This window comes from Hyla sarda, chromosome 3 (genome assembly GCF_029499605.1).
Source record: "Hyla sarda isolate aHylSar1 chromosome 3, aHylSar1.hap1, whole genome shotgun sequence".
Lineage (NCBI taxonomy): Eukaryota > Metazoa > Chordata > Amphibia > Anura > Hylidae > Hyla > Hyla sarda.
The window spans coordinates 346,818,437-346,840,724 of record NC_079191.1 but is presented as its reverse complement, the minus strand read 5'-3'; the positions used below and the strand labels follow the sequence as shown (position 1 = coordinate 346,840,724).

At 41.9% G+C, this 22,288-nt stretch overlaps 1 protein-coding gene across 8 annotated transcripts in view; it reads left to right on the top strand.

Annotated features, from left to right (window-relative positions):
* Positions 1-22,288, top strand: part of MAP4K3 (mitogen-activated protein kinase kinase kinase kinase 3) — a 302,519-nt gene that overhangs the window by 194,052 nt on the left and 86,179 nt on the right. For all 8 annotated transcript variants that reach the window (XM_056567508.1, XM_056567505.1, XM_056567504.1 and 5 more), the window contains 2 exons: positions 11,620-11,698; positions 22,051-22,109. In XM_056567508.1, the coding sequence (XP_056423483.1) occupies positions 11,620-11,698; positions 22,051-22,109 (138 nt within the window). The remainder of the gene's footprint in view (positions 1-11,619; positions 11,699-22,050; positions 22,110-22,288) is intronic.

Sequence of the window (22,288 nt, the reverse complement as noted above, 5' to 3'; positions counted from 1 at the left end):
CAATATTTGAGTGCATAATAGGGCTATTGGTGTTAGGGATCGATCGATTATCGGTATGGCTGATATTATCGGCTGATAATCACGATTTTGGGCATTATCGGTAAGCAGATAATGCCCCACCCCCGTAGTGCTGGGCGGTATACCGGTATGGATTTTTGCCCATACCGCTATACCGGTCGGGCCCCTCCCCCACCCTCCGAGTCAATAAAAAAAATTCAACTTACCCGTAATGGGGGTGATCCTGGCCATCCATCGTTCCTGTAGTGTACGGGGCGTTCCGGGGGAAGGGTGAACCGGTCCGGGCTGTCCTTCTTCTCCGGCGGTCATCTTCTCCACTCCGGGCAGGCTCCGGCCTAGTAGCTGCATAGACGCCGCTACGCCGTGACGTCAGGTGCGTCGCTGCGCACGGGCGTCACTGTGCAGCGGCGTACTAGGCCGGAGCCTGCCCGGAGTGGAGAAGATGACCCCCAGAGAAGGACAGCCCGGACCGGTTCACCCTCCACCCGGAATGCCGCCGGACACTACAGGAAGGATGGATGGCCCGGACCACCCTGACAGGTAGGGGGAGAGAAGCGGGTGGTGGTGGCGGCGGCGGCGGCCTATGGCACCACAAAAGCCACTGCAGTGCATTGATTTAAAGCGCCCGTTTTAAATCGATGATCTGCAGCGGTGTCGCGGGGGGATAAATAGCCGATAACTTATACCGGAATATCGGTATAAGTTATCGGCTATCAGCCCTAACCTCCACCGATTATCGATATCGGCCCTAAAAAAACGATATCGGTTGATCCCTAATTAGTGTTAAAACACATATCTAAAATGCTCCATTCTCATAGCCCTTTGATATGATGCAACTGTAAAAAAAAAAAAAATAGTATTGTCTATGACTCTGGAGCTGATACGGCAGGTAGGGGCCTCGCAGGTCCCAATTTTACATTGCAGAAACAAGTGACAGAGGTAATGTACCAGGCTGAACAGAGGCTAGGAGCCAAAAGCCATTGGCATATACAGCTGAGTACAGTTGATTTCTGTAGGAATCCATCTTTAAGCCAAATACAGAAATGGATCTTAAATGGAAGACATGTATAAGGTGAAGACTTTTCCTGCCTTTTGCTTTAAGAAGCTTCCTCATCTCATTGTTTCTTGTTGAGTGATATAGTAAGCTTGTAAAGTCTACTATAATTTTATTTATCCAATTTTCTGTAAGTAGCCATCATTTGTGGTAACTGAATGATCACTAGGGCCGATGGTAAGATCCTTGAATGTTGTAACCAGAGTGACGAAGGGGATGTAATGGAGGGAAACTGTTATGTGCACTTCTCTCACCTATTCCTGGGGCATTCTAGGCACTATTACCTAATGGTGCATTGGTTTGTCTATCAGTAAGAGGATTAAACGTTGGCGGTTTCCTTTTAAGTTATTATTGCTGCACGGTAGGAAATGACAACTTTGGATTATAGCGGCCTGATGTAATCCCGTCCTGGTGAGCTGTGAATGTTTCCCAATAGTAATCAATCTCCTGCCGGCTCCACATCTTCCTCTGCACATTTATATGTTTTGTATGGATAACAAAACACACACGTAAGTGTTTGCAGTTTGCACAGTGCAGTTGTTTGTATCCTGCCCCTCCGTTTGCCTTTTATTACCATTAGATTAGGATTCAGGAAGGTTTGCATGCAAAGTGCATGAATATTTTTGAATCCTCCTTCCATAGAGATATGCAGCAGATTTTGCTGGGCCAGCAGCTTTTAAAGGGAATCTGTCAGCTGCAATTCACATTCCAAACGGCTGACATTGTTAGATGGCCTTTTAGGGCAAGAAAACACATGGAAGGAGATTTATCATTCTTTTCAAACCTATGGCTTTTATACGACAATGTTTTTTTACTTACTTTCGCTTACGTGCGACCTATTTATCAAATAGTAAGCAAAACCCGGGAAACCCGCTTACAAAAGCATTTTTTAAAAGCAGAAAAGTTTTCCCTTATGTTAATAGCTGAAGTTCTTTATCTACCATTTATTACCAGTATCGTTGCTAGAAAGTGACGGGGAGAGGGGTGGGACCCTGACTGGCCTGCCTGGCACTAAATAGCTGCACTCCAACTATCCCACAACAACCCATCTACCCTCCCCAGAAATGAAAAAATATTAAAAACATACTATGCCGCACCATGAATATCCGGACTCAGGAGGCTTTTCTGTTTAATTTTGAGCCCGCATTTTGTGACGTTGGTGGGCAGAGTCTTTCGTCGCTACGCTGAGGCCAGAGTTTAAAGGGGTACTCCGGTGAAAAAAAAAATGTTTTTTTTAAATCAACTGGTGCCAGAAAGTTAAGCTGATTTGTAAATTACTTCTATTAAAAAATCTTAATCCTTCCTGTACTTATTAGCTGCTGAATACAACAGCGGAAATTCTTTTCTTTTTGGAACACAGTGCTCTCTGCTGACATCATGAGCACAGTGCTCTCTGCTGACATCTCTGTACATTTTAGGAACTGTCCAGAACAGCATATGTTTGCTATGGGGGTTTCCTTTTACTCTGGACAGTTCCTAAAATGGACAGAGATGTCAGCAGAGAGCACTGTGCTCATGATGTCAGCAGAGAACTCTGTGTTTCAAATGGAAAAGAATTTCCACTGTAGTGTTCAGCAGCTAATAAGTACAGGAAGGATTAAGATTTTTTAATAGAAGTAATTTACAAATCTGTTTAACTTTCTGGCACCAGTTGATTTAATAAAATAAAATAAAAAAGTTTTTCACCAGGGTACCCCTTTAAGTCAGGAAGGAAGACAGCGCAGTACCAACAGGCACCTAAACAATAGTGAAGCCACAAAAAACGGCTCAGTAAGTTATACACCCCAAAATGTGCATGAAGCTGTATTACTATGGATGTTTCAGTTTTTTTAAGGAAAATTAACAAAGTGTGCAGTGTGTATTTTCAGCCTTAAAAATAATGGAGTTATTAGTTATATAATACATTTTTTCTATAATTAACACTAAAAGGGTTATCCAGGGGGAAAAAAACTAAAAAAAATGTTTATATATCAACTGGCTCCAGTAAGTTAAACAGATTTGTAAATTACTTCTATTAAAAAATCTTATTCCTTTCAGTACTTATGAGCTGTTGAAGTTGAGTTGTTAAAGTGCTCTCTGATGACACCTCATCGGGAACTGTCCAGAGTAGAAGCAAATCCCCATAGCAAACCTCTTCTACTCCTGAGACAAGCAGAGATGTCAGCAGAGAGCACTGTTGCTAGACAGAAAACAATAACTCCACTTCAGCAGCTGATAATTATTGGAAGGGTTAAGATTTTTTAATAGAAGTAATTTACAAATCTGTTTAACTTTCTGGAGCCAGTTGATATAAAAAAAAAGAAAAAGTTTTTTCCTGGAATACCCCATTAATGTAGTAGCTTTGTTCTATGATGCAGAACAAGAACAGTTGTTAAAGTGGGTGTTAATGTCCTTTTCTGTGGACGTATGCACATTCTGTAAGCCAGGTTGGACCTGGAATACATATGCGACTTTTAAATGGAGATGTGACTTTTTCTACTACGTGAGCAGATTTCATAAATGTGATTTGGAATAAGCAAAATCAAAAAGTCAAAATTTTAATTCCCTTGTACCAAGTGTCAAAGAGGTGTTCCCAAGCTGATGGCTGTAATGCCTCCACGCTCTCTGTCCCTGCTTGATTGACAGCTGAAAGTCAAACCCTCTTTCCAAACCCATACAGGACCCAGGTCTTAACCTCCTGAGCGGTAATCCCGAGCGTGACTCGGGGTTAATTTTCCCTGCCAGGATCGGTAACCCCGAGTCACGCTCGGGGTAGAATTGCAGAGTTCCCGGCCGGGCTGCACGATATATCGCAAAAGCAATGCGATATAGCGATGCGGCCCCCCGGGAAAACATGCGATTATCTGCTCTGGTCGGCTCCCGTTGTGGGGGCCGGCCAGAGCAGGTAAAGAAAAATACTAAAAGTCAGTGTTTCCCTACCAGGGGGCCTCCAGCTGTTGCAAAACTACAACTCTCAGCATGCCCGAACATCCAAAGGCTGTCCGGGCATGCTGGGAGTAGTAGTTTCACAACAGCTGGAGGCCCCCTGGTAGAAAAACACTGAGCTAAGTGTAAAAGGAAGAAGTAGTAAAATAAAAAAAACTTTTGCTCACCTAGTCCCGGTCCCTGAAGATGTCGTTCCCCTCCTCCGTGCGGTCCGGGGGTGTCCTCTCTTCACTATTCATCTTCTAGGACCTTTCACTTTTCAGCCAATCACAGGCCGCAGTGGTGTAAAGCCTGTGATTGGCTGAAGGGGAAAGGACTTGTTCTGCAGCAAATACACTAGGTTTGAAATCTGCCCAGCAAACCCAGTGTATTTGCTGCAGAACAAGGGGGGGGATGTGACTGGGGGGGGAATGTGACAGGGGGGGAGGGGAATGTGACATGAAGGGGGGATGTGACAGGGGGGGAGGGGAATGTGACATGAAGGGGGGATGTGACAGGGGGGGAGGGGAATGTGACATGAAGGGGGGATGTGACAGGGGGGAGGGGAATGTGACATGAAGGGGGGATGTGACAAGGGGGATGTGACAAGGGGGGAATGTGACAAGGGGGGGAATGTGACTGGGGGGGGGAATGTGACAGGGGGATGTGACAGGGGGGGAGGGGAATGTGACATGAAGAGGGGATGTGACAGGGGGGGAGGGGAATGTGACATGAAGGGGGGATGTGACGGGGGGAGGGGAATGTGACATGAAGGGGGGATGTGACAAGGGGGGAATGTGACAAGGGGGGAATGTGACAGGGGGGATGTGACGGGGGGAGGGGAATGTGACATGAAGGGGGGATGTGACGGGGGGGAGGGGAATGTGACATGAAGGGGGGATGTGACAAGGGGGGGGGATGTGACAAGGAGGGGGAAGAATGTGACATGGAGGGGGGAAGAATGTGACAAGGAGGGGGGAGGATGTGACAAGGAGGGGGAAGAATGTGACAAGGAGGGGGAAGAATGTGACGGGGGATGTGACAAGGGAGAGGGGAATGTGACGGAGGAGATGTGAAATGGGCGGAGGGAGATGTGAAATTCAGTTAAAAAAAATTGTACCGCTTTTGGTACACATTTCCAGACAGAATCATACCGCCAGGGAGGTTAAGGACCTAGGGCGTACAGGGACCAGACCAGGGTGACTTCTGATATCGATCAGCAGGCACCCCGCGCAAATGCCCAGGGGGGTCATCAGACCCCCCCATGTCGGCGATCAGCGCAAATCGCAAGTGAATTCACACTTGCGATTTGCACCGATTCCGGGTCATACGGGTCTATGATGACCCGGTGACCCGGAATATAAGGGGGATCGCGGTTGTCTAAGACAACTACGATCCCCCTGAAGGCATAGGAGTGAGGTGGCAGGGGTGCCACCCCTCCTATCTCTGCTATTGGTGGTCTGGACGCGACCACCAATAGCAGATCAGGGGCGGGGGGTTAACTTTCGTTTTCCCCGTTCTGCCCACCCACAATAGGCGGGGCAGGACGGGGAAAGGACGGAGGACCGGCGCCGAAGATCCACTTACCCGTCGGTGGAGGCTGCTGGATGGGATCGGCTGCGGTGATCGGCGCAGGCGGCGATGTCGTGCGGCAGAAGAGGACGGCTCCCTGGATCCGACGGAAGCCGGTAAGTTGCAACATCTGGAGGGTTACAGTTGAGGCTGTAGCCCTCCAGATGATGCAAAACTACAACTTCCAGCATGCCCAGACAGCTGTTTGGGCATGCTGGGACTTGCAGTTTTGCAACAGCTGGAGGTCTACAGTTTAGAGACCACAGCACAGTGATCTCTATACTGCCTCTAGATCTTGCAAAACTACAACTCCTAGCATGCCCACACAGCAGTTTGCTGTCTGTGCATGCTGGGATTTGTAGTTTTGCAACATCTGGAGGTCCACAGTTTGGAGATCACAGTGCAGTGGTCTCTATCTGTAGCCCTCCAGATGTTGCAAAACTGCTAATCCCAGCATGCCCAAATAGCTGTCTCGGCATGCTGGGAGTTGTTGCGTACCTCCAGCTATTGCATAACTACATCTACCAGCATCAGTACATGCTGGGAGTTGTAGTTTTGCAACAGCTGGAGGCACACTGGTTGGAAAATACTGAGTTAGGTAACAGAACCTAACTGAAGGTTTTCCAACCAGTGTGCCTCCAGCTGTGGCAAAACTACAACTCCCAGCATGCACGGTCTGTCAGTACAAGCTGGGGGGTGTAGTTTTGAAACAGCTGGAGATTTGTGTCCCCCCCCCCCCCCCCCCCCCCAGCACAAATTTCTAGCGGGAAGCTCACTGTAAACCTCCGCCAGTGCGAATGTACCCTAAAAACACTACACTACACTAACACAAAATAAAGGGTAAAACACTCCATATACACCCCCTTACACTGTCCCCCCAATAAAAATGAAAAACTTATTGTACAGCAGTGTTTCCAAAACGGAGCCTCCAGCTGTTGCAAAACAACAACTCCCAGCATTTTCGGACAACCACTGACTGTCCAGGCATGCTGGGAGTTTAGCAACAGCTGGAGGCACCCTGTTTGGGAATCACTGGCGTAGAATACCCCTATGTCCACCCCCTATGCAACCCCTAATTTAGTCCTCAAATGCGCATGGCGCTCTCTCACTTCGGAGCCCTGTCGCATTTCAAGGAAACAGTTTAGGGCCACATATGGGGTATTTCCGTACTCGGGAGAAATTGTACCACAAATTTTGGGGGGCTTTTTCTCCTTTTACCCATTATGAAAAGGAAAAGTTGGGGGCTACACCAGCCTGATAGTGTAAAAAAAAAAAAAAAAAAAAATTACACTGACATGCTGGTGTTGCCCCATAGTTTTTATTTTCACAAGTGTTAAAAGGAAAAAAAAGACCCCAAAATTTGTAACGCAATTTCTCCTGAGTACGGAAATACCCCATATGTGGGCATAAAATGCTCTGCGGGCGCACAACATGGCTCAGGAGCTAGAGCGCACCATGTACATTTGAAGCCTAAATTGGTGATTTGCACAGGGGTGGCTGATTTTACAGTGGTTCTGCCTTAAACGCAAAAAAAAATACCCACATGTGACCCCATTTTGGAAACTACACCCCTCACGGAACGTAACAAGGGGTATAGTGAGCCTGAACACCCCACAGGTGTTTAATGAAAATTCTTCAAAGTTGGATGGAAAAATGAAAAAAAAAAATTTTCACTAAAATATTGGTGTTACCCTAAATTTTTCATTTTCACACGGAAAAATAGGAAAAAAAAAAATTTGTAACCCCATTTCTTCTGAGCGAGAATATACCCCATATGCGGATGTAAAGTGCTCTGCTGGCCCACTACAATGCTCAGAAGAGAAGGAGCGCCATTGGGATTTTGAAGAGAAAATGTGTCCGGAATTGAAGGCCACGTGTGTTTACAAAGCCCCCATACTGCTAGAACAATGTACTCCCCCCCCCCCCCCCACATGTGACCCATTTTGGAAACTACACCCCTCACGTAATGTAATAAGGGGTACAATGAGCATTTATGCCCCACAGGTGTCTGACAGATTTTTGGAACAGTGGTCCGTGAAAATGAAAAATGTAATTTTTCATTTGCACAGCCCACTGTTCCATAGATCTGTCAAACGCCAGTGGGGTGTAAATACTCACCGCACCCCTTATTAAATTCTGTGAGGGGTGTAGTTTCCTAAATGGGGTCACATGTGGGGGGGTTCCACTGTTCTGGCACCACGGGGGGCTTTGTAAACGCACATGGCCCCCGACTTCTATTCCAACCAAATTCTGTCTCCAAAACATCAATGGCGCTCCTCCTCTTCTGAGCATTGTAGTGCGGCAGCAGAGCACTTGACATCCACACATTGGGTATTTCTATTCTCAAAAGAAATGGGGTTACAAATTTTGGGGGCATTTTCTCCTATTACCCCTTGTAAAAATGTAAAATTTGGGGGAAAACCAGCATTTTAATGACATTTTTTTTATTTTTTTTCATTTACACATCCAATTTTAACAAAAAGTCGTCAAACACCTGTGAGGTGTTAAGGCTCACTGTACCCCTTGTTGCATTCCTTGAGGGGTGTAGTTTCCAAAATAGTATGCCATGTGGATTTTTTTTTTTTGCTGTCCTGGCACCATAGTGGCTTCCTAAAAGCGACATGCCCTCCAAAAACCATATCAGCAAAATTCGCTTTTCAAAAGCCAAATGTGACTTCTTTTCTGAGCATTGTAGTGCGCCAGCAGAGCACTTGACGTCCACGCATGAGGTATTTCCATACTCAGAAGAGATGGGGTTACAAATTTTGGGGGGCATTTTATCCTATTATCCCTTGTAAAAATTTAAAATTTGGGGGAAAACTAGCATTTTAGTGGAGGAAAAAAAAATCATTTACACATCCAACTTTAACAAAAAGTTGTGAAACACCTGTGGGGTGTAAAGGCTCACTGTACCCCTTGTTGCGTTCCTTGAGGGGTGTAGTTTCCAAAATAGTATGCCATGTGGGTTTTTTTTTTTGCTGTTCTGGCACCATAGGGGCTTCCTAAATGCGACATGCCCCACAAAAACCATGAAAAACTCACTCTCCAAAATCCCACTGTCGCTCCTTCCCTTCTGAGCCCTCTACTGCGCCCGCCGAACACTTGACATACACATATGAGGTATTTCCTTACTCGAGAGGAATTGGGTTACACATTTTAGGAAAATTTCTCTCCATTTACCCCTTGTAAAAATTCAAAAACTGTGTCTACAAGAACATGCGGGTGTAAAAAATGAAGATTATGAATTTTCTCAGCAGAGAGCACTGTGGTCGTGACAGAAAAGAAATCCAAAAATAAAAGAATTTCCTCTGTAGTATACAGCCGCTAATAAGTACAGGAGGGATTAAGATTTTTTTAATAGAAGTAATTTACAAATCTGTTTAACTTTCTGGCATCAGTTCATTTAACCTCTTAAGGACACAGGGCGTACCTGTACGCCCTGGTTCCGGTATATAACACGGGGTCACGCTGCTCAGTTGGGCTGATCGGGACCATCGCGGTGCAATCGCGATGTCACGATCAGCCAGAACTTGAGCGAAGGTCCCCTTACCTGCCTCCGTTGCGCCCGATCGGTGATTGATTGCTCCAAGCCTAAAATCCAGGCTTGAGCAATCGACCGCCGATAGCACTGAGCTTTGCCGTGGATTTTTTTGTAAAATGACTGTCACTGCAAAGTAGAATTGGTGGCGCAAAAAATAAGCCATAATATGGAATTTTATGTGCAAAATTTAAAGAGTTATGATTTTTAGAAGGTGATGAGGAAAAAATGAAAATGCAAAAGACTAGAAAACCCTGCGTCCTTAAGGGGTTTAAAAAAAAAGTTTTTCCACCGGAGTACCCCTTTAACTAGTGTGTACAAAGAGTAAAGTGATAATGATTTGAGGGAGGGAGGGGGTGTATTTATTTATTTATTTTTTAAGCACCCATTTCTTTACATAGTATTTTGTTGTGGTTACAGTATAAAAATTAGCAATTACAAATAACAATAACAACGTTTTACAGATTAAAGTCTATTCAGAGTGCTTAACCATTTCATGACCAGACATTCCCTAAATTAAAGGGAGCCTGTTATATTAAACATGCCCTTCTATCTTCAGGTAGCTTGTTATATGGCACTAAGATATATGTTGAGAAAAGATTTGGTATAAATTCTGAATACAATCTCCACATTTAGAAGTCTAGTAGGCTGTCTCTGTATACACACCGATAAAGGCAAAGGTTGTCCATCACTAAGAAGGATGGCACACTTGACTCCTAAGCCCAAAGTGAGAAGGAATTATTCTTAGTCTTTTTCTTACAGTACTATATTTCAGTTTGCTTATCTCCTGCCATATGACAGCTTTTTTAATATGACCGGTCCCCTTCAAACCAGAGCCGTGGCGACCATGGTAAAAAAAGAAAACCACACACATCTGTTTTATGCACTGTGTCTTGCTGGCCTTGTTATCTGTTAAGTCTTGCTTGTCTCAAAATATGTGGATCTAAATTTTGCCAAGCAACTTTGATCACTAAAAAACAATGGTTTCCAGCCTGTCATATTGTTTTTGTAAATTGTTGCTTCTTATTAAGATATAGAAGCACACTTAAATTATTAGCAAGTTGAGGTCAAACCTTTGACAGCATATGTTTGCATGCTGTATCATTTTGGAAAAAAAAAATATATATATACATATATATATATATATATATATATATATATATATATATATATATTAGGGCTGCAGCTAACTATTATTTTAATAATCAATTAGTTGTCTATTATTTCATCGATTAATCGGGAAAAAATATCAAAATGCCAAAAAAGGGTTCAGCTGATACTACTTGAAAAATTATGTACAATGGCAATATTAAAGTTTCTAGCATGTGATGTGACCAAACAGCAGCAATTTTTATTTATTTATTTATTTTTTACGTTTACGCCGGTTGCTGTACAGAATAATTATTAATGATCCTGTACAGAAACCAGCATAAATTTGATACTGCCGCATGGGTAACTATCTGAAATCTTAAGATAAAATGTTAATGATTCACTAATATTTTAATAGTTCAGACAGTTAGCCATGTGGCAGTATCAAATATGTAAAAAGAAATATATATATATATATATATATATATATATATATATATATATATATATAATTTTACTTTTTTTTGTATAGCAATAGGAAAAGGGAGAGCTAATTTTTATGGGAGGAGCAGTTAATTAAATTTTTTTTTACTTTTACTCTTTTTATATAGAACTCCTATACACATGGGGGTATGTGCAGACTGCAGAGCACTGCACCCAACCCATGTCTGTAGTACAGACTCTTTAGTAATACAGACAGACACTAGGGTGCAAATGCTCTGCACACACCCCCATGTGTATAGCAGTGTGTATGTAATACATACACACTGCTATACACACAGTGATATGTGCAGAGCATTGCACAATATTGACTGTACTACAGACACAAAGGTGCAATGCTCTGCACATACCACTGTGTGTATAGCAGTGTGTGTGTTTAGTACATACACTGCTATACACATAAGGATATGTGCAGAGCATTTGCACCCTAGTGTCTGCAGAAAACACTAGGGTGCAATGCTCTGCACATACCCCCCATGTCTATAGCAGTGTGTGTGGTACACACTATATACTAATACTGGCCCCCATCAATCTTACTATTGCAGACTGTAATGACAGAGACACATGCCGCCCGTCTGTCACTATATCCTTCCACACCGGGAATATCCGCAGCCCAGCTGAAAGCTGCCCCCCAGCAAGCCCCGCCCCCTGTCACTGGGTCACTTACTCAGCTGTCCACTGCCGCTGGGTTACTGATGCCCGCCAGTTGCCAGAACTGGAGAAGTAGTCCCGGAGCTGGGGCAGCTCTCTGCCGGTCTCCAGCAGCTCAGTGTGCAGCTCCTGAGCCCACAGCTGCTGCTCACAGCATCGATAACGTTGATTAATTGTTGCAGCCCTAATATATATATATATATATTTATCGTAGCACCTTAATGAGAGAGTCATTTACAGTAATAGTAATTTTACTCATCACAACAATGTTGATTTTTATTGTCTCTTTCAGCCTCCCGTTGTCGTTCCTCACAGGATTCACTCAACAAGTCGGAGTGTCAGAGAGGAGAAGACACGTTCCGAAATTAACTGTAAGGGACTGAAAGCGATCTGTTTTTTTTTTCCTTAATTTTCTGTATAATACTTTTTCAAAGTTCCCTAAATATTTGTTACTTTTTCATAACTTGTAAGCCTTAGGCCCATTTCACACTACAGTTATGTTCCTGCATTCTGGTAGCCGTTATTCAAGAACGGGTCATGAAAATATGGCTGAAATAACTGATGACCAATTTTGATGAATATTTTATTTCCATGTTACTTCCTGGTTGTAATGCTGTACTGAGCATGCTCAGTACAAAAAAAAACGGATAATAAAAAAAACGGACAATAACGGATAATAACTGATGTTTTTTGTGAACATCCGTTTCCCATAGACTTCAATGTTAAATTTTAACGGACGTTATTTCACCTTTATTTTTGCCAGAACAAAAATTAGTGCATGCACAGTCTTTTGTGCCGGCAAAAATAACAGACATTAGTAAAAACTGACATACCTTATGCAAAAGGATGGTCAAAAAATCCCATTGACATGAATGGGATTTTTTGACGGCCGTATTCAGGACTATTTAACGAAAGTAATGACGGAGTTTTTTGCAGGATGATACCTGTAGTGTGAAAGGGGCCTTTCAGATACTTTCCAAATTCTTTTTTGTATGGATGCACTGTATGATTATGACTTTCTTTCCATCGGTTGTTAAATACAAAGATTCAAAGTAGAGAATTTCGTCTTCATAGGCAATGTCATTTTGTAAGATTTACAGATTTCTTAATTTCTGGTTACTTTGTGGCCCAAGGGCCTCAATATGTCGCCAGCCGAACTGCCTGTCATTAAATATTAACTTTGCCTGGATGAATACATGACTTTCTCAGGTGTATTTACCCTCCAAGCTATCCCATTATAAGAAGTCTAAAAATGTATCATGTGCACAGATAAAATATTTGTTGATCAGATGCTTAGGGAAGGATATTTACAGTGCCATGAAAATGTATTGGTCCAGATTATTATTTTATATCTTCAATCAAGTTTTAATATGATTTATCAAAGCTTGTGTAGAGGAAGAGTGGTGCAGTTGCCCATAGTAACCAATCAGATGTTTAAAGACAGAGCAAAACATAACTTTTTAATTCATTTCTTATCCTTGCTTTGTACTTACTTTGTTACAAAAACATTTTCTTCATAGGTTTTTATTAAAAGATTGTGCTCGGTTTTTCTTCTTCAGCCTCCCTGTACTTAAAGGGGTAGTCCAGTGGGGCCCCCGGCTCGCTGGCCAGATAGCGCGTGTTGACCATCGCACGAAGCGGATACAAGCGGATACAAAAACATTTTAGGCCCCTTTCACACTACAAAATTACTCCGTTTTAAAGATCCGTTCGAAGTTCTGTCTGAAAATCGGCTGTAAAACGGCAGTTACAAAATCCTATACGGCCGTTAGAAAATCCTATTATAGTCTATGGGATTTTTACATAATCCTTTTTAACCTGATATAGCCTGTTATTAATAACGGCCGTTATTTTGTGATGGAAGATAATAACGGGAAACATAGTGCATGCAAATCTGACATCGCTGACTGCTTCAGCTGCTCCGGGATGGCCGTTTAATGTGTCCCTCTCAATTATACTCACATGTCCCCACTGCTCCAGCCCATCAGTTCACTACACCTCTGTCGGTGCTGCCCTGCGCCATTGCCATCATCACTTTGCCGCTCACGACTCCCCGTCGTCCAATAGGGCAGGCGTGAGCGGCGACTGAGAGCGACGGCACAGGGCAGCGGCGATGAAGTGATACAGCATCAGAGGAGCAGCGAACTGACAAGCCAGAGAGGCAAACTGACGGGCTGGAGCGGCAGGGACATGTGAGTATCATTGAGCACCCATGTGCTGTATCCCTCAACATACGATGGTCCGCTTGGAACCAATTACCACCGTGTGTTGAGGGACCACTGTACATTAACCTTTCTTATATACAGTACTTCATAACGAAATTTTATTTCCTTTTTATAGAAATCATGGCTTATAAAATCGTGGCTTTGACCAAGCTGAAGCACAGGCAGGGACAAAGTCCAGTAAGTGAGGGTGGGCTAGCACTCCTCTGTGCTCTCTCCTGTCTAATAGTACTCCTCCTGTGCTCTCTTCTGTCTGATCGGATAGGAGAGAGCACAGAGGAGTTCTATCAGACAGGAGAGAGCACAGAGGAGTACTATGATACAGGAGAACACAGAGGAGTACTATCAGACAGGAGAACACAGAGGAGTACTATCAGAGAGAAGAACACAGAGGAGTACTGTCAGACAGGAGAGAGCACAGAGGAGTACTATTAGACAGGAGAGAGCACAGAGGAGTGCGATCAGACGGGAAAGAGCACAGATGAGTGGTATCAGACAGGAGAGAGTACAGAGGAGTACTGTCAGGAGAGAGCACAGAGGAGCACTATCAGACAGGATAGAGCAAAGAGGAGTCCTATCAGACAGGAGAAAGCACAGAGGAGTACTGTCAGACAGGAGAAAGCACAGAGGAGTACTATCAGACAGGAGAACACAGAGGAGTACTATCAGACAGGAGAACACAGAGGAGTACTATCAGACAGGAGAGAGCACAGAGGAGTACTATCAAACAGGAGAACACAGAGGAGTACTATCAGACAGAAGAACACGGAGGAGTGCTATCGGACAGGAGAGAGCACAGAGTAGTGGTATCAGACAGGAGAGAGCACAGAGGAGTGGTATCAGACAGGAGAGAGTACAGAGGAGTACTATCAGACAGGAGAGAGCACAGAGGAGTACTTTCAGACAGGAGAGAGCACAGTGGAGTCCTATTAGACAGGAGAGAGCACAGATGAGTCTTATCAGACAGGAGAGAGCACAGAGGAGTCCTATCAGACAGGAGAAAGCACAGAGGAGTCCTATCAGACAGGAGAGAGTACAGAGGAGTCCTATTAGGAGAGAGCACAGAGGAGTACTATCAGACAGGAGAGAGCACAGAGGAGTACTATCAGACAGGAGAGAGCACAGAGAAGTATCAGACAGGAGAGAGCACAGAGGAGTACTATCAGACAGGAGAGAGCACAGAGAAGTATCAGACAGGAGAGAGCACAGAGGAGTACTATCAGACAGGAGAGAGCACAGAGAAGTATCAGACAGGAGAGAGCACAGAGGAGTGCTAGCCCGCCCTCACTTACTGGACTTTGTCCATGCCTGTGCTTCAGCTTGGACAAAGCAATGATTTTATAAGCCATGATTTCTATGAAAAGGAAATAACATTTTCTTATGAAGTATATTAGAAAGGTTAATGTTTTGCCAAGATGTACAACAACATATCAAACGTTTTTAAATCTTACAGTGCCCATTTAACTGACACCTATGTAGGAAGTAAGAAACATCCTTCCCCCATCCTTCACCCCAGTAAACTTCAAAGGGTTATAGAAGATTAGGAAAATCTAGCTGCCTTTTTTTTAATAACATAAGGCAAGGGATGGAAGGAAAAGAGGTGAAGCTCCGGAGGGCTACACACGAGCTCTACGGAGCTTTACCTCTTTTTTTCCTTCCCTCCCTTGCCCTATGTGTACACTGTGGATCATGCAATAAATGACTGCTTGGATCATATCACCGGGTGAGTGCATTACTTCCATTCTTCTTTGCTTTGCAATATAGTACTTTGTCTCCAGTAATAGCACCCCTGGTATATCCTTCGACGTGAGTACGAGCTAAAGGACTACGTCGTACAGTACGCCACACAGGGAAATCTATGCCAGCTCCAAGCTGATGTTAGATTTCTGCTGTATTTATGCTTGGACACTGGTGTACAGCTCAAAGGAGTTATCAGGCAGCAGATTGGGGATAAGTGTCATATCACAGGGGGTCCGACTGAAGGGATCCCAACAATCGGCCCCTTTTACCTATCCTGATGTCCACTTGACACCTCACCCATCACACTTTTTAAAAACTGGTGAGCTCAGTAGCGCAAATGTTTGTGAATTTTCAAGATCAGAAATGTAAATATATTTTGATATATTTTCCGCATGTTCAGGGAGCTTGTTCCGCATGTTCAGGGGACACCTTCTGTTAATGCAGGTGACCAACCAGTATGGAAAACTGGAAAGAAAATCCAAACAAAGTATGATCAAAGCAAAAAAATCAGAAGTCTGATATTTTCTAAAATGCTAAAGATTTTACTGCATCGTCGTTCATTGAAATCCCTTTCAGGGTAAAGGCATTGAATTAATAGTCTGACATATTGAGGAGGTGTAGATAGTGACATTAGTGCATTAATGCAGGCCCACTGGATTCATTTACAAGCCCTCAGCAATGGATGGATATTGGTCTATAAAAAGGATTTAAGATATCTGGGGATAATTTGCAATGTTGGGGTAACATGGAGTCCTATTGCACAAAGTATAACATTGTATCTTCACAAGACTTCACAACAGAGATTGAAGTGCTGGCACTGCTCTCCCTCTATATATTCTCCCTTAAACAGTCTGTGTGCGTACTCTAGCAGCGTATCTTCATGCGGTGGTGCTCATGTACTGCGATAGTGATAGGATGAATGCAAATCCAAATAATCAAGAAGAAAGTACAGGCAACTCACCACGTTGTAGTAACTTCGTGTTTATTACTGGGACATGCAGGTAAAGCGGCTCCACGCCACACCGGGATGCCGAACACTAGTGCGTTAACCGATGACAGCTGTTTCTTTCCTTTCAGGAACTTCAACAGATCGACTCCATTCACCTGTGCACGTGACTATATATCTCCTCCTTTACTTGTGACGTCGTGCCGAGGTGAGCGGAGCTTCAATCTTACAAATAGATTTACCAATATTAGATTTATAGAAAAATTACCTATAAACCATAACATAATTGTGTATAAGTGAAAATAGCATTACTGCTGTGGTAAAAAACTGTTTAAAACCAGGCTAGTAAAAACAGAACCATTTGTAACCAAACCGATGTTCAGAGAAAGACTCCCATATCTATTCTATCATTTAACCCCCTCATGTCTTGAGCTCCCGTCCTCAATATCCAACGGGCTTCTATTTCTCTTAATTTTTTCACATTATCTTGATCTGGTTTTATTTTGACTTTTTCTATGCCTAAGAATTTTATATTTTTGATGTTTCCTGCATGTTCAGAGATCACGTGTTCTATCAGTCGCGGTGAACCTTTTTTTGTCACTATAGAGTGCATGTGTTCTCTGAATCTGATATTCATGGGTCTGATTGTACTGCCTATGTAAAATCTCATACATTCACATATGATTGCATATATTACATTTTTGGATCTGCAGCACATAAAATCTGTTATTTCTCTGGTAATGCCACCTATGTTAATACTGTTGCTAGTTATAAAATGGTGGCACCAGTTGCAATTTCCACATTTTTTATTTCCTCTGATTATTGATTTATTTAACCAGTTTTCTTCTGTTGTTCTTTTTTCAGTTATTTTACTTTTTACTAATTCGTCTTTTAAATTTTTTGTTCGCTTAAACGCTATCATGGGTTTTTCTATTTTTATTTTACCAAGAATCTGGTCTCTTTCTATTAAATGCCAGTTTGTGTGTATAGATCTTTTAATTACTTCATGCATGGGACTATATTTGAATGTAAATGTAAACCTCTCTTTCTTTATGTCCTCATCTTTTATTTTAGTGTGTTTTCTGTGTCTCCTATTTTTTAATAGTGTGCTCCTGTCAATTTTTTTAACTCTTTCTAGTGTGTTTTTTAACATTTGAGGTGGATATCCCCTATCTTCTAACCGTTGTATCAATTCATCGGCCTGAGTATTAAACGCCTCTTCTGTGCTATTTATTCGTCTCAATCTGAGTAGTTGTCCATATGGTATTGCTTCTTTTGTGTGGGAGGGATGGTAGCTTTTATAATGTAGTAGGGTATTGCTTGCGGTTTGTTTTCTGTACCCTATTGTAGCGAGTGTGTTGTTTTGTTTTTTTATAAGAACGTCCAGAAATTCTAGTTCTGTATTACTATATTTGGAGGTAAAAGCCATATTCATTTGGTTAGAATTAAGATATTCAATGAAACTCTCAAAGTCTTTAGGAGAACCTTTCCAGAGCATGAACACGTCGTCTACAAAACGTGAATAGTGTCCTATATGCTCTAGGAAGGGATTTTCAACTGTAAAGACATATTTTTCTTCAAAAACCGCAAGGTACAGGTTAGCTAGTGTGCACGAGACCGGGGTCCCCATTGCGGTCCCACCCCTTTGGGCGTACCATTGTTCCCCAAATTGGAAGACATTATTTTTCAGAATAAACTCTATTGATTCACAGACGAAATTTACAAAATCTTCAGATTTTCCTGTCCGTATTAGGATTTCTCTAATGCAGTCGACGGCTAACCCCTGTGGTATTCGAGTGTATAAGCTTTCCACGTCTATTGACGTTAAAAGGTCGCCTTCCACACTGGGGATGCCGTCGAGTGCACCTAGGAAATCATCCGTATCTTTCACCAAAGATGGTACGTCAGCCAGTAATGGTCGTAACAACCAATCGGTATATGCAGAGAGGGATTCTGTCAATGAACCTACCCCGGAGACTATTGGTCTCCCTGGAGGGGAGTCCATAGTCTTATGTATTTTCGGTACAATGTACCATGTTGCATTTTTGGGGTTCAGTGGAAATAGCTTCTCTGCCATTTTATTTGACAGGATTCCTCTCTCTACCTGTTTTCTTAGTAAAGTTTGTAGCTGTGATTTAAGTTTTTTCATGGGGCTAGCTTTTAATTTCTCATATGTCCTCGTGTCATCTAATTGGCGATGCGCTTCCTTTAAGTAATCTGCTGTATTCATGATTACAGTGTTTCCACCCTTATCTGCCCTTTTTATCGTTATTTTATCCTTTTGTTTTTTTAACCACGTTAATGCTTTTTGTTCTCCTATTGTTAGATTAACAGTATCTTTAGGATATATTTGTGCTTTCAAATCGTCGAGTACTTTTTGTTGGAATAGTTCCAGGTTTCCTCCCGGTTGTAAGGGAGGAGAGAACGTGGAGCTATTCCCTCCTCTAAAATTCTTTACTTCGACCTCTGTGGGTGTGTTATCTGGTTCCCGGGTGTTCTCCCCTAGCAACGCTGTTAAAGCAAACAGACACTCCCTTTCGCTACCTACTGAATCTCTAAGAATGTTGAAACCTAGGGGTCCTACTGTTACTGGGATCTCTCCTTCTTTTTGACTACCTTCCTTTTCTCCATTTGTTTTATTAGCAAAAAATCTTTTTAAATTTAATTTTCTTATGGCTCTAAAAAGATCTATTTCAAAATCTTCCATGTTAAAGTCTTCAACTAAGCAGAAATTCAGTCCTCTTGAGAGGAGTTTTATAGTGTCCTCTTTAAGTATCAGACTGGACAAGTTAACTACTGCTGGTGTATTTTTATTTATCGGAACAAAGTCCTTTTGTGTTAATCTTCTTTCTTCATTTACTCTGTCCATTGTTACTGCTGATGTAACTTCTCCTTTGTTTTCTTTTTTTTCCTCTCTATTTATGACTGCCAAGTTACTCTCTTCCGTTTTGTTAGTTTTTTGGGATTTCTTTCCTCCTCCTCTTCCTCTTCTGATTTTTTTCTTACTTTCTTGTTTTTTTCCTTCTCGTTTTTTGACAGCTCGTTACTATTGTTCACACTAGGGTACAATAGGGTACAGAAAACAAACCGCAAGCAATACCCTACTACATTATAAAAGCTACCATCCCTCCCACACAAAAGAAGCAATACCATATGGACAACTACTCAGATTGAGACGAATAAATAGCACAGAAGAGGCGTTTAATACTCAGGCCGATGAATTGATACAACGGTTAGAAGATAGGGGATATCCACCTCAAATGTTAAAAAACACACTAGAAAGAGTTAAAAAAATTGACAGGAGCACACTATTAAAAAATAGGAGACACAGAAAACACACTAAAATAAAAGATGAGGACATAAAGAAAGAGAGGTTTACATTTACATTCAAATATAGTCCCATGCATGAAGTAATTAAAAGATCTATACACACGAACTGGCATTTAATAGAAAGAGACCAGATTCTTGGTAAAATAAAAATAGAAAAACCCATGATAGCGTTTAAGCGAACAAAAAATTTAAAAGACGAATTAGTAAAAAGTAAAATAACTGAAAAAAGAACAACAGAAGAAAACTGGTTAAATAAATCAATAATCAGAGGAAATAAAAAATGTGGAAATTGCAACTGGTGCCACCATTTTATAACTAGCAACAGTATTAACATAGGTGGCATTACCAGAGAAATAACAGATTTTATGTGCTGCAGATCCAAAAATGTAATATATGCAATCATATGTGAATGTATGAGATTTTACATAGGCAGTACAATCAGACCCATGAATATCAGATTCAGAGAACACATGCACTCTATAGTGACAAAAAAAGGTTCACCGCGACTGATAGAACACGTGATCTCTGAACATGCAGGAAACATCAAAAATATAAAATTCTTAGGCATAGAAAAAGTCAAAATAAAACCAGATCAAGATAATGTGAAAAAATTAAGAGAAACAGAAGCCCGTTGGATATTGAGGACGGGAGCTCAAGACATGAGGAGGTTAAATGATAGAATAGATATGGGAGTCTTTCTCTGAACATCGGTTTGGTTACAAATGGTTCTGTTTTTACTAGCCTGGTTTTAAACAGTTTTTTACCACAGCAGTAATGCTATTTTCACTTATACACAATTATGTTATGGTTTATAGGTAATTTTTCTATAAATCTAATATTGGTAAATCTATTTGTAAGATTGAAGCTCCGCTCACCTCGGCACGACGTCACAAGTAAAGGAGGAGATATATAGTCACGTGCACAGGTGAATGGAGACGATCTGTTGAAGTTCCTGAAAGGAAAGAAACAGCTGTCATCGGTTAACGCACTAGTGTTCGGCATCCCGGTGTGGCGTGGAGCCGCTTTACCTGCATGTCCCAGTAATAAACACGAAGTTACTACAACGTGGTGAGTTGCCTGTACTTTCTTCTTGATTATTTGGAATAACATTGTATCTGTATGTGTAGATTGAAATTTATTGATTAAGGGACATATGATAATGAGTTAGGTTCATGTGATAGGTTTACTTTTGGCCAATTCTATCTAGTGGGAGGTATGATCAATACTGTGGATAAGACACACATTTTATGTCTTGTAACTTGTGCTTATAAAAGTATATATCATTATACTGTTCACTATGCTTCAGATAGGCGCTGCAGCCAGAACGTTGCACATGTGTCTAAGTGCATGTTTTTATTAGAACAAGAAAATAAGGTCCAGCACTCGTTGGTTCAGAGTAAAATTCTTCATTTATTTAGTACAAAAATATAAAATCCATAAATCCAGCAGAGAAGTGCATAAACATGGTGATGGAAAAATATAGTTGTAGCAAGCAGCAAACCTACATGTTTCAAGCCTACATATGGCTCTAATCGTGGTAAGACCATAAGTTAAGAGCCGTATGCAGGCTTGAAACATGTAGGTTTGCTGCTTGCTACAAGCATATTTTTCCATACATCGGCAGGGAAAAAGAAAATGCTCAGCTCACCATCCACTCGTAGTAAGTTGCATAGACTTTTGCTGGGTAGGAGCACCTGGAGCTTGGATGAATCCGGGCCGCTTCCCGTAAATGAGAACCATATGAACAACAGGGATCCATCTCACAGGGTTAGCAAAGAGGTAAAACGTAGCTTTTCCTATCTCATGTTAAAATTAGCAAATTTAAACACAAACCAAAAAGGGGGAAAAAAAGAAGGGGGGACAAGCCCCTAAAAACAGTACGATGATGCGTTTCGAGCTGCAGATGAGCCATGACTAAGAGCTTCTCTGCAGCTCGAAACGCGTTGGTGTACTGTGTTTAGGGGCTTGTCGTCCCCCCCTTCTTTTTTCTCCCTTTTTGGTTTGTGTTTGATTTTGCTAATTTAACATGAGATAGTAAAAGCTACGTTTTACCTCTTTGCTAACCCTGTGAGCTGGATCCCTGTTGTTCATATGGTTTATATTTTTCCATCACCGTGTTTATGCACTTCACTGTTAGATTGATGGATTTTTTATTTGTGTGCTTAATAAATGAATACTTTTACTCCAGACCAACGAGTGCTGAACCTTTTTCTTTGTTCTACTATTGGAGGCGTTTTAAAGTTCGTGCACTGACACAGGTGAGCTGTATATGCCTCATATTCATGTGTTTATGGTATAATCAGTGACAGCTGTCAGCCAAGCAATTTGGCCCAAAAAGCATCAAAATATATATATTAAGAAACTTATTTCAATATGAGTTACAATAATCTAGAATATTGTATTGAAACGGAAATGATATTAGTAAATGTTGGAAATCTATCACTAAAAGAAAATAAATGGAAATATATATATTTTTTTACTGTAGTTGGCCAAGTAAAGTTTGATCCACCTATGAGGAAAGAGACTGAGCCACATCATGATCTGGTGAGTAGTTGGGAGGGTGCCATGTTGACCATGTGAACATCTTCTATTATTGATTTGTACTATTAAGACTATAGTGGATCCCCATTGATTATGAGGTGAAGGACACCACTAGTGTCCTCCTGGTGTAGTAGGTAGACTGAAGGCTTTGTAGTTGCAATTTGCTGTTGAATGGAAGTGCT